The sequence below is a fragment of the Bubalus bubalis genome, chromosome 10, assembly GCF_019923935.1.
Source record: "Bubalus bubalis isolate 160015118507 breed Murrah chromosome 10, NDDB_SH_1, whole genome shotgun sequence".
In the NCBI taxonomy this organism is placed as follows: domain Eukaryota; kingdom Metazoa; phylum Chordata; class Mammalia; order Artiodactyla; family Bovidae; genus Bubalus; species Bubalus bubalis.
In genome coordinates this window covers 92534168-92552213 of record NC_059166.1, presented here as the reverse complement: position 1 = coordinate 92552213, position 18046 = coordinate 92534168, and the positions used below count along the sequence as shown (strand labels likewise).

At 36.3% G+C, this 18046-nt stretch overlaps 1 protein-coding gene across 49 annotated transcripts in view; it reads left to right on the top strand.

Annotated features, from left to right (window-relative positions):
* The window catches only part of RIMS1 (regulating synaptic membrane exocytosis 1), a 596845-nt gene that overhangs the window by 480455 nt on the left and 98344 nt on the right, over positions 1-18046 (top strand). For 37 of the 49 annotated variants that reach the window (XM_025294888.3, XM_025294886.3, XM_025294929.3 and 34 more), the window contains 2 exons: positions 6848-6960; positions 12717-12883. The exons of 11 other annotated variants lie outside the window; for them this stretch is intronic. In XM_025294888.3, the coding sequence (XP_025150673.2) occupies positions 6848-6960; positions 12717-12883 (280 nt within the window). Of the gene's footprint in view, positions 1-6847; positions 6961-12716; positions 12884-18046 lie in introns of those variants that run through there. One more of the 49 variants, XM_025294928.3, reaches the window with a different exon arrangement.

The window sequence follows — 18046 nt, the reverse complement described above, 5'->3', positions numbered from 1 at the left end:
ATAAAAATAACCAAATATAACTGGTAATTTTTGCCCCTTAATTTCTATGGTTTTGGTAAATTGGCAAACAAAGAAAATAGTAAAAATGCTGGAAATTCGGGCAAACAAAAAAAAAAGTAAAAATGCTGGAATTCGTTAGTCGAGCAAGAGACAAAGTTGTTAGCTTCCTATTTTTTAAAAATATTGGAAAAATGTCAAAATTTATTGAAACGGTACAGAGTCAGAATCTACAACAGCAGGAAGTTACTCTAAGTGATGTCTTAGAGTTTCCATTTTCTTTACAAGTGAAAACTCCATAAAGGTGAGATGTCAGGACTGATCAAGTTCACACTGATGAATGGTGTGTGTCTGAGGTTTTAATCTCTGCCAAGTATTTTTGAGTCCTGAGTTCTTACCATTTTACCCCATTGCTTCCAGGCGTGTGGAGAATGTTCCTACATCTTAACAGTTTGCGTTCCTCTAAAGTCTAAAAACCCATGTGTAGAGATAAGTTTTGCAGTCTTGAATTTCCTAATATAAAATCATCTTCCTTTCTCTTCAGGCTGTGTATACCTTACAAAGTTTACAGATTCAGTCAGCTCATGTTTTTTCATCTTTTATTACTTTCTAATCTCCACATTTCCTGGTACATTGTTCATTGTATTTGAGTGCCCACCAGGAGTGATTTGTAAAAATAAATGCTTCAGAGAAGGGCTTTCCTCAGGGCTGTCAGTAACAGGCATTGCAGATATCTCACTCATATGTTTAATTCTGACAGCTTTCAGGCCTGGGGTCATTTATCATCACTTTGAGACACATTAGATCCAGATCAGGGCTTCACAGTCGCCAAACTCGTTTTGATGCAAAGGCACTAAAATTTCATAAAGTGTGGTAGCAAGCTTTAGACAAGGTTGTTATCCTGTACAAATGTTACCATGTTTTACTTTTCACACATGTGCTAGCTAATCTTGTTATAAAAAAAAAATACTCAATAGCCTTTTTGCTGCTAAGTTGCTTCAGTCGTGTCCGACTCTGTGCGACCCCATAGACGGCAGCCCACCAGGCTCCCCCATCCCTGGGATTCTCCAGGCAAGAGTACTGGAGTGGGGCGCCATTACCTTTTTACTTTAATATATTTAATAATACAGAAATTTTCATTACCTCTATTCCCTTTTATACTTGTATTTCACCTAGAATACTTGAAAATGTAGGTTTAGCAATAAATTGTATGGATTGTCTGTTTCGCCTATAAACACAAACATTTGAAATTGCAAATTCATGTTAATTTCTAGATGCACAGGGAGAAATGTGAAAGACTTAAGGAATTTGAAGAGCAGAACAAATTTTTATCTACATAATTGTAAATTCAAGAATAATATATAAAATATATTTATGAAAATTTAATGTTTAAATAATAATTATCTTACATTACACAGGGCCATGATATTTACAGTGTTTTAAAGCAGGTCATGAACGTCTACCAGGTCAAAGGAGTTTCCCCAAAAACTACATTTCTCTTCGGAAGAGGTGATACCTTCAAAATTTTTCAGTGATGGATTAGGGAAGACTTATTAATGATTCTTTAGCTTTATTTTAAGTCATAAGCCTCTTTAATAATCTTATGAAAGGATAGATCTAGAAAAGTGCATATAGGTCCAAATGCAATATTTGCAAATGATTGTAGCTTCTTCATAGTTTCTCCCAAGATCACCTATAATACTGGATTAAGAATTCACAGCACAACATGGAGCATGAAAATATAAGTAATTATATTACTCTGTCTTTACCTTTAATAATATCTAATATTTTCCATTAAAAAAACTCTAGTAAATCTCACCCTTTGTGTTCCAATCAGTTATCCTTGTTGAATTTAGAAGACAAGAAATGATTTCACAAGTTTTTTTTTTAACTTAAACTTTTTTTAAATTTTATTTTATTTTTTAACTTTACAATATTGTATTACTTTTGCCATATATCAAAATGAATCCACCACAGGTATACACGTGTTCCCCATCCTGAACCCTCCTCCCTTCTCCCTCCCCATACCATCCCTCTGGGTCGTCCCAGTGCCCCAGCCCCAAGCATCCAGTATCGTGCATCGAACCTGGACTGGCGACTCGTTTCATATATGATATTATACATATTTCAATGCCATTCTCCCAAATCATCCCACCCTCTCCCTCTCCCACAGAGTCCAAAAGACTGTTCTATACATCAGTGTCACTTTTGCTGTCTAGTACACAGGGTTATTGTTACCATCTTTCTAAATTCCATATATATGCGTTAGTATACTGTGTTGGTGTTTTTCTTTTTGGCTTACTTTACTCTGTATAATAGGCTCCAGTTTCATCCACCTCATTAGAACTTAAACTCTAAGAAAAGTTCTAAACTTTCCTTTTTTTTTTAAGAATTTTATTTTATTTAAATATAAATTTATTTATTTTAATTGGAGGATAATTACATTACAATATTGTATTGGTTTTGCCATACATTGACATGTTGAGTTGATATTTGATACAAGTACATTCATTGGATAAAAATGTCAGAGTTTAAAATTAACTGAGGGTTTAAAGTTGATCTAAAGAAAACAGATGAAATTCAATAAATATCTTTTAGGAAAATTAATACCTGCTTTTTAAAAGACATAATTTATTTAACATCAGACACATCAGTCAGCTTGTAGAAAGCATAGTGAAAAATTCTGGCTTTTTAAAAAAAGCTTCTGTATAAAATTACAATGTTAATTATACTCTAGTGGCTAGGGGAAATGAATTATATTACTATCACTCTATGGGAATTATAACTGAAGCTATATTTTCATTAAAATACTAAGTGAAATTATGTGATAATTACATTTGTTGTAAAACATGAGCAAGGTTATTTAACTCTCTAGTATGTGGCAGTATTGAAATTAAAAAAAAATTAAAACCCAGATGTTCTCCAAATTTAAAATCTTTTTAAAAAGGAATAGTGACTGGCATTTTGATGATTTGTTAGTTTCCAATGCTACCAGTATTCAGAGTGCTCCCAAAATGTAAATTTAATGCTAGGATTTATGGAAGAATTAGAAAATATTTTATTTCATATTTTAATTTTGCTATTAGCATTAACATTGTTAATATAAAAAATTTAATAATGAATAATCATTCTTTTCAAAGTAAGATATTTGAGCTGTCTGGGCTGTGGTTAATTTTACTTTTAACTGCTTACTGAAGAGTTAATCACATTCCAAGGATTTATTTCTAATCATTACCAAGTATATTATTCTCTCTATAAATCATGTACATTAATAATCATGTGTTCTTTATCAATTTGTGATAAATGTTCTATTTTAGCTGATAAATTTTCTTACTATTTAGATTGACACATCAATAATCCAGAATTGATGTCATTTCATTCCATAACGTACAGTTGAAAAATAAAATGTACAATACACAAAATATGTAGAAAAGCTAACACACAGAAGTCGCTCAGTCGTGTCTGACTCTTTGCAACCCCATGGATTGTAGCCCACCAGGCTCCTCGGTCCATGGGATTTTCCAGGCATGAATACTGGAGTGGGTTGCCGTTTCCTTCTCCAGAAAAGCTAAAGAACTGCCCAATTCACACTGAAGCCTCTTCATTGATGTTTACAAAAAGCAATTTTACTGCAACATGACGACTTGTATCAAGAGTTTTTGTAGAATACACACTAATGTGCACACCATCCGGAAATAAAGAGAAATACTCTTTAAAAATGTGAATTACATGTAATTACCTGACTTTTTTATATAAGTGAACAATAAGCTGTTTGCATTTCACTTCTGATCTTGGAATCCGAGAGCAAGCACAGAGGACATAGAGACGATATTACTGCTGATGAGGCAAGGGTGTCCAGTCATGATTTTTGAAAAGAAAAGGATTTGGAGATTTTCTTTCTTTGACAGCTTAAAGGATGTCAACTTTCACTTCTTTAGGAATAAAGATAGTATATTAATCACTTAATCACTTTTGGGAGGTCAGAGTGAAGTCATTGAACCATTGTAGGATTCAGTTTGTTGTTGGTATTTTTTAAAGTCGTTAAAAACCCTGCCACTGCTGCTGCAGTTCGCCTTTGGTATCCGCCGTGGCCCTGTCCTGCCTCTGAAAGCAGAAGGGCACACAGCCCTTGCCACCAGAAGGTCCTCCTGAGAGCGATACAACACAGACAACAGCCTCGTCCGGTGCGCGGGAGGCGGGGGATAAGACCGCATTTAATAAAGGGAAAGAAAAAGAAATGAGAGTAAGAAAGAAAGGAAATCTCATTTCTTTTTGTAAACTTTAGAAAAGCCTTCAGAATTGCTAGTCTGGATGGAGTTTGCCTTTAGAAAAGAATAAAAACGAAATATAGCTGGAGGATATGCTGCTGCTGCTGCTAAGTCGCTTCAGTCGTGTCCGACTCTGTGCAACCCCACAGACAGCAGCCCACCAGGCTCCCCCGTCCCTGGGATTCTCCAGGCAGGAACACTGGAGTGGGTTGCCATTTCCTTCTCCAATGCAGTGAAAAGTGAAAGTGAAGTCGCTCAGTCGTGTCTGACTCTTAGCGACCCCATGGACTGCAGCCTACCAGGCTCCTCCGTCCATGGGATTTTCCAGGCAAGAGTACTGGAGTGGGGTGCCATCGCCTTCTCCGTGGAGATATGTAGCTGATGACAAACCAGCCTGTCTGTAGGGTCTTCCAGGTGTATTAGATGGAAAGCCATCCTTCATTCTTAGGGATGAAAAACCTGGTCTTCTCTAAGGGACAATTGTAACCTGCGTGTACTTTGCTAATCACACATCACCTTCAATCTGAAGCATCTTCCTTAATTTTTCCATGACTTTTTGGCCACCCTGCTGTGTGTTTCTCAGGCCCACCCCAGGAATTCTGTGTCTCTTATTTAAAGAAATGAGGTGCTTTCCTGGCAAGGTTAAGTCACCAGAACTATTTCAGACTACTTTAGGCTGTAGCTCTTGGGAAATAATCTTTTCAATGCTCCCCACCAAGAATTACATGGTGCTAAATGTGAAGGTCACAAAGCTATAGGCCAAGAAATGTCAAAAATTTCTTAAAATGTCTGTCATTGCCGAGAATATTAAGCTGACATCATTTAAATCCGCTTTTATCACAAGTCGAGATTACTTGGATTTGTTTTAAGCGTTAATTGTAGAGTACAGCTGCTTACAGTTCATCTGTCTTCCTCAAAGCCCAAAGCAGATGACCGAGGAGTTACCCGCATCACAGGCAGATGGCAGACAGCAGACTCCTGTACATTTTCTCACTGGGTATATGGCTTTCTTTAAGTACAGCTCACATTTTCAATAATTTTAATTCTCTTGCATAGCATTTTGCTTTGTAATACTTGTTATGACTCCTTATATATTGTCCAGTAATTAAAACATTTAGAAACTGCTCTTCCCAAGGTCTTTATTGAGCCACGCTTTAATCCCAGTAGTTATCATTTACAACCATGAGTCAACATTTTCAAAGCAGGTGTTGTGACTGCTTCATTCACTAACTGTGTCATTGGAGTTGATATCATCTGTCTAAAACGCTGACTTTAAGCAAAGCAAAACATCTAATAACTTGGTGTGGAAAGACAATTAAAACATTGACCATACATTTCACACCATGTACTTATCTCATGGGCTGTTAGTCTCTACTTGGACACACTGCAAAAGCTACATATTTACTGAATTTCCGTGAATGTCAGTGTCTTTTATCAAGGATCACAGGCCATGTTTAATCACTGCAGTGGAAAAGATTTGTTAGCAAGTGTCTTTATAAACTCCTGGTTAGAGAGGAAATTGACAACCAGGTCAGTTAAATGTATCAGTATTCCCATTCTCCTTTAAATCACAAAACCTCTTGGCAGAAACCCCAGTACATTCGTTACAAAACAATGGGTTTTGGTCAGATATATGTGTATGTAAGCAACTTAATAATAAACTCTAGCACTTGTTGCAGAGATTGGCAAAAGATAAGTTATAAAGCATAAACATAGTCCTCATACAACACAGGTACATGTACACAACTGTATTCTTATTTTTTCATTTGTAAGAATGTAGAAATTAAAGACAGGGTCTTTAAGCTCCTTGTGATAGATTCTGACTTAAAATAGCTCATACTTTACTGAAGGCAGTACTTCACACCTATACAATCACACCTGCTACGCTACTTAGACGCTTAATAAAGGCTTAACTGGAATACACTCTTTTATTTACAATTTAAATTAAAAACCTAAAGTTCTATATCACATTTTCAAGAAGTATGAATTTCGTTTTTGTGGTCAGACAGAGCTTTCAGAAATAGAAAATGAATCTTTTCCTTTAGCAAGTCCAGTTTTTAAGATTGGCAAATATTCATGAAAAACGGTTGGTAGAAATGAAGGATTTAATAAGAATGCCTCAGAAAAGCGGATGCTCTTCCGTTAGAAGAGTTTTTAGGAGCCTGCTTCAGCTGACAGTGTTACCTGGTGTGTATGTGTCTCAGTAAACACGTGTAGCTTTGTGTGATGTGTTCGCTTTGTATGTACAAGCAACCAGTTCGTTCAATAGGGAGCATATTTTCACAATCAAATTCAATTTTACGTAATCACTTATGAAGAATTGATATTATTTCATCTCCGATAAAGACATAGGGTCCTTAGCTTTTGTTCCTAACCTTTGTGTCCCCCATCCTGTGTGATTTGAGTCACATTCTTCGTTAGAGCCCCAGTTGCTAGCGTTTGATCTTCTGCCTTTTGTTTGTTAATCATGTCATTTTGAGATTTTACTTGAAGTCATTATCAAAAGCATTGCAGTCTTAAACCATTCGGTTCCTCAGAGGTGCTTCGGTGTTTTAACAGATTCCCGTTGTGTGTTTTTGCAGCAAGCTTAGTAGTGGAGGAGCGAACGAGACAGATGAAAATGAAAGTGCATCGATTTAAGCAGACAACAGGGTCTGGTTCTAGTCAAGAACTTGATCGCGAGCAATATTCCAAGGTAAAACCAGTAACTGACCAATAGTTTCCCTGGTAACAAAAAAAAAAGTACAGTGTGGGTAGCAGGTAGGACCAGTGAGCCCTTAAGTTACAGGAGAGAAATTATGCTTCAAATGATGGCCTTGCATCATGGCTTCTCTCCTCTTAACATGGGCGCAAGATAGAAGTTTAGTAATGTATCATTTATGAATTTGGATTAAATGTTTTCTAGAAAAAAGAAAATGCTTGATGTTACAGTCATTTAATGATTGTCAGTAGTCAAATTCACATCAGTAAGGTAAATGAAGCCATTTATCTCTTGAATTTCATTCAACACTCTATTTTAAATATTAAGATGTAGATTTATAGCCATATACTATTTGAGGTTGATAATTCCTATGGAGATTTCACAGTGAGTGAAAATTGTGTGATGTGAGATTTCTTATCGATCTGTCTTTAGTAAGAAAACTGATTTAAACTCTTAGAAACTGAAATCCACACAATTTTAAGAGATAATAAAAACTTATATTTCAAAGTTATTTTGTAAGGATGCGTTAAGGAGTTTATAAACTGCTAAATAGTATCTGATAATTTTGATTAAAATGATTTTTAATTAAAATAGTTTTATGCTTCATTAAGCAATTTTGAATATATTATCTGATTTATTTTTAAAATATTTTTTAAAAGACTACAAAAGCTACAGGATGTGCTAAGTTGTTTCAGTCATGTCCAACTCTTTGCAACCCTGTGGACTGCAGTCCACCAGGCTCCTCTGTCCATGGGATTCTCCAGGCAAGAATACTGGAGTGCGTCCTCCTTCAGGGGATCTTCCTGACCCAGGAATCAAACTCAACTCTTATGTCTCCTGCATTGGCAAGTGAGCTCTTTACCACTAGTGCCACCAGAGAAGCACACTACAGGATAACCTGTGTTATAATTCGGTATCTAGAGCCCTTTTACAAGTAATGACCTTTTAGAAATTCAAAATTAAGTAAAAATTATACTAAATTAATGTTGTTAACTTGTTATATGAACCTAGTAAAACCTACTCATTTTTAAATAGTGAGGTTGTTCATTATGTAGCCAGATATTCAGAAACTAATACAAAAATATATAGGCGGTAACAAAATCAGATTTGTTACCAGCCCACCATACAGGCATGTGTGTTGGACATCGTCTTATCATTTTATGACTTTATGTCTTAGTTTAACTGCAGAAGGTTCCAGCTGGACAAAGCTCAAGGTCACTGTGATCTGGTGGAGCCCAACTCCCTAGGAGTCTGAAACAATATTTTAAAAAGCAAAATCAGTAAGGCAAAAAAAAAGAGAGAGAGAGAGAGAAATATTGGTAAGCAGAATATCTTGATGTTGCCCAAAGTTGCTGATTCCTTCTCCACATGTTTTTTTCCTCTGGTTTGTACTTTATGATATTATCACTTAATCAGCTATTTGTCTGTCTTTATGGATATCATCATCATTTTTGTTTTCCTTTACACAAATGCGGTAAGCATTATAAAACAGGTTAAGTTAGAATTTCTTCCTTCACTGTGGCATGTGCTTATTTGGGAAGGATCTTTAAACTAGAAGAACTTAATCAAAGATGGAAATGCTTTCTTGATTTCTTAGCATCATGTCAAAGGATGAGGTCAGATTGAACTACAGAGAGAGGTAGAGCCAGTACAGAAAACAAGAAAGATTCTAATAAAGAATCAGCATAAAATCCTGAAAGCCTTTCTGAACTGGGCCTCTAGTCATTCATCAGGTGATCAAAAAACTCTAAGATGAAGTGCCCTAGACTCTAAATCACCCTAAACCACCACTAACACTTGTTTTCTTAATGAATCAAAAGTAGGTGTATCCTGATTGAGAGATTCCAGAATCTGAAAATACCTAAAAATGACCCTCTCTAGTCCAGCTATCTTATTTACCAGATTTATGAAAACTGAGGCTCTCTCCAAAGAAGGGAGATACTTTCTCTTCATTAGCAGACTTCCTGTTTGGTGGTCAGCCCTCCATTCCCTAGCTGGAACTTAGATGCCCTTTGCTCTTCCTATGACACCAATGAAATGTATACATGACTCCAGCCTGATTCAGAGGCTCTCCTATGGCTTTTAATTTGTACATAGTTGAATTATTATATTCTAACATTCCTTTCTTGTTTGCATAGGCATCCTTTTCCTTTTTCTCTTTCATTGTATTTGAATATTAAAAAACCCTTTACTTTTAAATATGTTACAATTGCTTTCACTGCATATATTGATACTACTATATTACATAAATAAAATTATTATAAATTATACTGATAAGTGTGAGATCAAAGATATGGTATCTTTAAAAACATGAGACTATAATACAGGAAAAATATTTAGGGTAAAATAGCAAATAAGTGGCTTATATTAAATTTTATGGGTTAAGTAAAAGGTAAATACTCTGCATGATTCTAATATTCCTAATGCTTACAATAAATTTTTAAAATAGTTTCCAGTAGTAATTTCTGTTAATCCTCTCTTCTTTTTTCTTTCTTAAATTTACCCTTTTACCCCAACCTTTTAACAATTTACAAAGATCTATTTGTATTTGTATAGCTGAGAACCAATAATTTCATAAATTTAATGTACACTAAATTTTGAACTTATATTCCCTGATTGACTTATTTTTAGTCATTCAGCACTTTGCTAAAGCAAAGCACCTTAATTGAAATTCTGCCAAATTAGAAATTGATTAACTGTTTTCAAATATTTATAATGAAACACCAACAGAATTCGATTTTCTTCAGGACAAAGAATTACCAGACAGATGTAGTATAATTCCTAAGATGTTTCAAAGCTGACACCTCCTTAAAGTAATAAATGAACCTAACTCCATCCTGAGTAAGGAATTAGCAGTAACTTGGTTTCTGAGAAAATACAAAACTACATCACTGTCCCTGAAATGTGACACTGTGCTACATTTTCATTGATATTAGAGTCGCATGCCCTGGCGATGGAGTGAAATTCATCAATGGGTAGCGAATTTTCATGTAGGTCTCACATTTGAAAGAGCACTTCTGTTTCTGTAACTTAGAAACAGCAAGAGTTGACATGATAGGTTTTGTAGGAGCTTCTGAATGTTTATTATAAGTTATGAAAGCGGCAGCCCTATTATCAGGGCTTCCTTCACATCAAGGACTAATTCCCCTGCTATATGATCAATATGAATTTCTCCTGAGGATGCTACATTTCTCAAAATACATTTAATGTATTTCCATTAAAATATTTAATTGTTAAATAGGAGTTTTAAAGAATCATGCTTGATGAAAAGTCAAAGTTATTAAACTTTTAACAGATTTTGAAAATAAGTAGATACAGTAGTATAAAGTGAGTGTAAAGCCTTTCCTTCAAATTACAAATGTGAAGAAAACTGTGACATTGTGTCAGAATGATGAATTATTCTTTACCCCAATATAAAAAAAAATGTTAACATGACAGTCTTTCAAACTTTTTTGTTTTGTCTCTTGACAGGAGTAGCAGAAGTCTATATACAAAAAGGAGAAGAACAGATAATTTATAGGAAAGGAGAAAATCTTTAGTTGGAGAAATAATTCCATGCATATTCCCTTACCCTTAGTTTATAGTCCTCACTGCTTATTATTGGCATTTGCCAAATAAGGGGAGACTTTGTTCTAGGGGTCAACACCATGCCAGAATATTTCCTACAACTCTAAATTTTTATTGTATTAGAAACAAATTAGTTCATATTCTCTCAAGTACAAGCTATCATTTCAATGTTTGGAAATATTACAGGAATGACATATTTACATAGCAAAATAGTTTTAGAGACAAATGATATTGGAATTATGTTTTTACCCAGCAACAGTATTAAATTCAGCTTCCACCACGTGAGCATGTTATGTTTTTACATCTATGTAAATAAAAACCAGTTCTGATTGAAATGAATCCTGCCAGTTAGTGTCATGCTACCAGATACGACAATTTGATGATAAAAATTACCATGCTACTTTAAATACATTATCATAGCTCATGTTAACTTTAGGTCACATACAAAGTTGTGTAAATAGCTCATTTCTGAACATATTAACATATATGCATTTTCTTTTGGATTACTATTTAGCATATGGCTTTCAAAAATAAATCATGCAATCATGAAAAAATTATCTGAAAATAGAATTTTATAGACATTCTATAAATTTGGAGTTGTGAAATTTTTTGCCCAACACATACATGTGAGAGATGGAAAATTAAAGCTAACATTTAAATACCTTCAGCCTGAACTGCTGTCATATGAAGAATTATTAAATAAACATGGTCCTTTTTCTAGAACTTTTAAAGTAAGTATTATTGTCCTATAATTGTATATACAGAACCACAATTAAGCATCATTTTACATAGTGTGCTTTAGCAAGACAATTGTTTATGCAAACTGTTGAACTAGTTAGGATTATTTTAGATTTGTTAAAACTCACATAATATGGAGCATCGAGGAAGGGTGAGTTTTTCTACAAGTTTAACAAACATTTGATATTTTCACACCTGAGCACATAAATGCAGAATTAAATTGCTTGATAAGAAACATAAATAGCCGGTGTTGGTCATGTGTCCCTTTAGTCATATGTTCTTTTATTTTATGTAAGAAGTTATCTTACCTTCCAGTACCTAACAATAGAAAATCAATTATGTATTTGTTATTTCAAAATTGTAGATACTTATATAACCTTACTATTTATTATGATTTAAACACACATAAAAATATAGACTGTATAAAGCTACTCACAGTGTGATTCGTTGCAGTAAGACAGTAAAGTAGAAATAGGAAAAAAAATACTTTTGACATCTTCACCAATTTTAACTTTTACCTAATGATTTCTACAACTTTAGATAATAAATACTTAAGACAGATACAAAGACACATTGAGAGGCTTCGCTGGTGGTTCAGTGGCTAACACTGTGCACTCCCAATGCGGAGGGCCCAGATTTAATCCCTGGTTGGACACCTAGATCCCATGTGCCACATAAGACCTGCCTATACAACTAAATTAATTAATTAATTTAAAAATAAAGACATTTAAATATGAGATGTAGCATATACTGAAATTTTAATAGGAATCCTTTTTTTACTTTCAACACTTAGTTAATAGTTTAATCTGAAAATGAGTAATTAAACCATAATAGAGAGAAAGTCAAAGTTCTGTCTTTGCTTCCATTGCCTCACTTGAATTTGGCATAATCCCTCTGCTTTCTTATCAACTCTTTTTTTTTTTCTTGAGAGTTATATTTTTTGGTAAAATGTGAAAGAATGTGACATCTTAAAATGGGGCGAGTGTGTAGGGTAAATTAAATATCAGTTTTAGAATGCCTCAAGAACACAGACAAATGGAAGTAGTCTCTTTCATGGGTAGAGTAGAAGGTGAGTAGAATTTGTAGGCTGTGATGAAAATCAAGAAAAGAGAAATTGATGTACTGGAGAAGAGGAATAATGCAATTTTGAGGTAGTAAGTAGGTGCGAGTCATTTATGTAGTGAATTTTCCACCCAAGCATTGACACTTCTGATTCTTTTGTCAGTCGGTCCTCACAGAGCACTTCTTACCGTTCAGAGGATGCAGGATGGTTCTGTTGGAAACCATACATCATGCTAGCATTGGGTCACTTTAGATTTCACACCTAGTTTTATAAAAGTGCACTTTTGCTTGATGCGGGCAGAGGAGCCGCTAACCTCACCGTGTTATGTCTGCTTCCCCCCACCCGGTAACGGAGCTCACACGCGCTTGTTTTCACTCCTTAGTATAACGCACACACAGATCAGGACAGAAGCTGCGACAACGTCTCCACCAGGTCCTCAGACAGCGACGCCAGCGACGCGTCTGCCGTGTCCCGAACCAGCAGTGCCTCCCGCCTCAGCAGCACCAGCTTCCTGTCCGAGCAGTCTGAGCGGCCTCGGGGCAGGGTCAGGTGAGTGGCCACCACTTGTGCCAACCAGGTGGAAGTGCACCTAGCCTCCTGCTTATTCTCGCTCAGAGTTTAGGTAGAGGAGCCAGAGCATGTCACTGAAATGACCGGGACTAGGGTGGCTTCAGCCTTGGTTCACTGTTGTGTAACATTGCCCAGATTCTGTGGGCCTTCCTATCAGGTGGGGCTTGTAACCACAGAGCAATCTCTAAAATTCCTTCTAATATCATTAAATCCATAAAGCATTTTTTAGTCCTGTGTTGGGAAGCCTCTCTGTAAAGGGCCTGGTAGTAAATACTTCAGGCTCTGCTGGACAGCCTCTGTTGCGATGATTTACAATGTCATTGTACAGAAACTCTGCAAACAAGTGAGCACAGTCGTAGTCCAATAAAGTTTTATTTACAGAAGGACAGAGAGCAGGCTACATTTTCCTGTAGGCTATAATTTACTGAGCTCGTCTTCAGTCCCCAAGCAGTTGGTACACCTTCAGGTGGGGGTGATTGCAAAATACACATACCTCTTTTTTACATTATCGGACTTGTAAGAGATTTGCATGTAGTTTGTTTAAATCACCAGCAATTATCTTGGTTCTCAAGAGGTAAATAACCCTGCTAAAGGGGGAAAGACCTCAGGAATTTGGTCCTGTCTTCAGTAAAACAGACTCAGTATGGACAAGGCATATTTTGTATTTGCTCTTAACTAGTTCCCAGAAGTAGAAGTTTGACTGAAGGCATTTTTGGGTTGTTGAGAGGCCCATAAAATGTAAATGTTCAAAACAGGAGCAGTTATCTTCCTAACACTCTGAAAGCTGGTATGATGGCATGTTTGGATGATGATCCTTGAGTGTTCTGTCTTCCTGGATTTCTCTGCACCTTGCTCACCTGTTGATGTAATTTGAGACCAGTTATCTTACTGTTAATTGACAGTGTCTCACTGAGAAGCTACAAGAGAAGTTCTGATCAGTCAAGATATTAGTGGAATGTTTTATCTCTACTTTGAATATTCTCTGCCTCTGGTCCTAACAGAGTATTAAGTTCTCTAAAAGTGAAGAAAGAATTAGAAGAGCTAAAGAATATATCTATTGAGCTGCTAGGTTAGAGGGTATAAAAATGATTCTAATTGATCCCCTTGTATTGAAATATTATTAAGATACTATGTTTCAGAACCTATTCAGTTTAGCAAGAATATTGATAAATAGGGGTTAAACAAAAACTTTTCACTTTTAATCACTAGAAACAATTTATATTCATGATAGACTCTAGTGGCCTGAGTCTTATGGTATAAAGTATAACTAATTAATAGAATTCATGTCACAAACCAACTCTGAGAATGCTATGTGGGTCCACTGTCATTCTCTTGAAATTTCAGGAGAATAAAGTCTTCAAAAATTTATCTTCAGAAAAAATTTGGCAGCATGGCTTTTAAGGAAGAAAACAAAGAACAGAAATTTTAGGCAGCTCAAGAGCAAGGTACTATGATTTTGTACAAAGGGTGAGAAGGAATTACATGATAGTGATTGGAGCCAAGGTTACTTCGTGAGAAAATGATAGTTTATCAAATCAGTTCAGTTCAGTCTCAGTTGTGTCCGACCCTTTGCAACCTCATGGACTGCAGCATGCCAGCTTCCCTGTCCATCACCAACTCCTGGAGCTTACTCAAACTCATGTCCATCACGTCGGTGATGCCATCCAACCATCTCACCCTCTGTCGTCCCCTCCTCTTCCTGCCTTCAATGTTTCCCAGCATCAGGGTCTTTTCCAGTGAGTCGGTTCTGTGCATCAGGTGACCAAAGTATTGGAGTTTCAGCTTCAGCATCAGTCCTTCCAATGATAACACTCACTATATTATACCATGATACAAAGTAGAAGATAGATGATGTTTTGCCTCCTTGATTCATATGATTTCTATTTATTGAAGTTGATTAAGACAGAGATTAGACCTGGAAACAGTACAAGTGAATTTCTTAGTGACAAATCTGTTTTCTCTGGGCATTTCCCTGTTTTCAGCTCCTGTTTCTTTTCTCTGTAGCTTGGAGCATGTTTGAGTTATTTTTATATAAGTGGATTATGTAAAGGCACGCAGTTAAACTAATGGCTAAACAAGTTTCCCCTGAAGCTAAGGTGAAGAAGTATTTTCCTGTGGCCCGATGCTCAAGGTCATAATTGGTAGATGTTTGATTTCTTAGAACACTTAGGAATAAAGAGGGTAGGATGAGATATGGAGGGGCATGACTTTCTTTTGATATTTAAAATCTAGTTATCTTTTGATATATGTTCTTCCCAAGGAATATCCATAGGTGCACAAACGCACATGTTAACACACATGCATGCACACACACACACACACACACACACACACACACACACATTTCAGTTACTTTGCATCCACCATTAGCCTTGTGGTAAATACTTGAGAGTTGGACTGTGAAGAAGGCTGAGTGCCGAAGAATTGATGCTTTTGAACTGTGGTGTTGGAGAAGACTCTTGAGGGTCCCTTGGACTGCAAGGAGATCCAACCACTCCATTCTGAAGGAGATTGGCCCTGGGATTTCTTTGGAAGGAATGATGCTAAAGCTGAAACTCCAGTACTTTGGCCACCTCATGTGAAGAGTTGACTCATTGGAAAAGACTCTGATGCTGGGAGGGATTGGGGGCAGAAGGAGAAGGGGACGACAGAGGATGAGATGGCTGGATGGCATCACTGACTCGATGGACATGAGTCTGGGTGAACTCTGGGAGTTGGTGATGGACAGGGAGGCCTGGCGTGCTGCAATTCATGGGGTCGCAAAGAGTTGGACACGACTGAACTGAACTGAACTGAAAAACTTGAGAGGAGGGTTTGTAATGGAGAAACAAAGAACAAAATGATATCAAATGGTTGCGGGCTCTTCAAACTTAAATATTCCTAGTGCTTATAACACTGAATATTTATTTTTCTCAATATAATACTGTTTTGCATTTCTTTATTTTTAGTAACTACCTTCATAGGTTTTAAAATTCTATGTATTCAAGCTCATATATAAAGTATCTGATCAATATGATAATAGATATATTTATATTTCATAATAGGTACCAGCAAACCTTTGAGATCCAATCAAGCATAAAGACTTTATTATTTCCCAAGACTTCATGATAGTATAATATCTATGCCACACACTTAAGGAGATTATAATCTGCTTAAGAGTTTAAAACCTATTTTTTATGTTCTGGTTCCCTATACAAGAGGTCAGATCTTTGACAATGTGGGCAGGAAGCTGAGATGGTTAAGATAAAACCAGGACTTAAACCCTAGCCTTTTCTTTCCACATTGAACACGAACTTTTCCCCACACTTAGTTAATTTAAAGATTAAAATATGTGCTATATTTATTGAAAAAAGTCAGCATATAAACCCACTCACTTCAAACCCATGTTGTTCAGGGTTCACATATAAGTATCTTTGCTTTTATCTTCCCATGAAGATATAACATGAAATACTTGGCTCTGTGTTGCCTGGGATGGGTTTATACTGAAAGTCATTAAAAGCATTAGAAGACACTGCAGCATCCCCTGAAGACAGTGTTCAGTATCTAAATGTCCACCAAGTGTCCAGTACACTCCTGAAGGACCCAGAGAGAGAGAAACCACTGACTTCATCTTGTCCATATCATATAGAACCATAGTATGCAGGCAATTAAATACCATCTATGGTTCTGATTCCATCTATTCAAGTATGTGATGAACCAAGAAAATGTCAAGATAGGCAGCTCTGAGATGAGCAGTGGGCTGCACAGCGTGACACATAGGCCAGCATCTCCCAAACACTGCTTGCTACACTTGCCTGTTGCTGATTCACAGGACATAGTACAGTTCTTGAGGTTTTGAGTTCTACCTTGTAATAGCTTATCTCTGCTTACTCCAGCATATACCAAGCTTACTTCATTCTGGGAGACCTATTTCCCAAGGACATCCGTTAATGTGTTACATAGTTTTCAAGTGAAGTTTGAGAAATTCCATTTTAGATAGCCAGCATCCTACTGCCTAAGAGATAAAAGGCAGTAAAGAGAGCTTCAAAAACCCTGTTTGGGGAAAAAATGAAATTAAGCCCTTACAGAATGTGTATAGGTTGAAGAATACAAATATATTTAGATGATCAATCTCTTACAGATCATTTTCAGAATATTAGGAATTCACAGACCATATATGACCATATATTGAATCTTTTGTGTTTGACATAATGATTAGGCAAAAGATACTTGACCACTGGGGGTGGCACCAGCTAAACTATATGTTTCTGTGTGAACTGAAATAAGGGTGTCTCTCCCCTTAGGTGCATTGTAAATGCTTCATTCAAATAACCCAAAACGTACTTAATGTTTTCAAAGGTTATATAAACAGGGAACTACAGTAGGAAAGCATATACTATACTGTTTATATTAATTAACCTTTTGTAGATAGAATGAATTTAAAGTTCTTCCAAAAAAAATGTTATCACGGATTCAAAGTACTTAAAACTTAAGTAATTTCTAGGATGATTCTTACAGGACAAAATCAACACAGTAATTCAAAGTGCATGCGAGCTAAGTTGTTTCAGTTGTGTCTGATTCTTTGCAACCCTAGGGACTGTGACCCACCAGACTCCTCTGCCTTTGGGATTCTCCAGGCAAGAATATGGGAGTGGGTTGCTGTGCCCTTCTCCAGGGGATCTTCTCAACCCAGGGCTCACACCCATGTCTCTTATGTCTCCTGAGCTGGCAGGTGATTTCTTTACCACTAGTGCCACCTGGGAAACCCAGTTCAAAATAATAAGCATCAATAAAGATTTGAGGTCCCTTGTTTTTCGGATTTGTTCTGCATGTGACATATAATTTTCATTTAGTATTAGCTTAAATAGTTCTCGAAGAATATTTCCTTTCCAACCATAAAGAATGTAGAGTGTATTAGTAGAGGGAGCATGACAAGTGAAAGTTGCTCAATCATGTCCAACTCTTTGTGACCCCATGGACTGTATGTAGCCTGCCAGGCTCCTCTGTCCATTAAATTCTGCAGGCCAGAATACTGGAATGGGTAGCCATTCCCTTCTCCAGGGTATCTTCCTAACCCAGGGATCAAACCCAGGTCTCCCATGTTGTGGGAAGCCCCATAATTGATAATAAGAAATGCACATGTTCTGGAAGCCAGAAAGAATA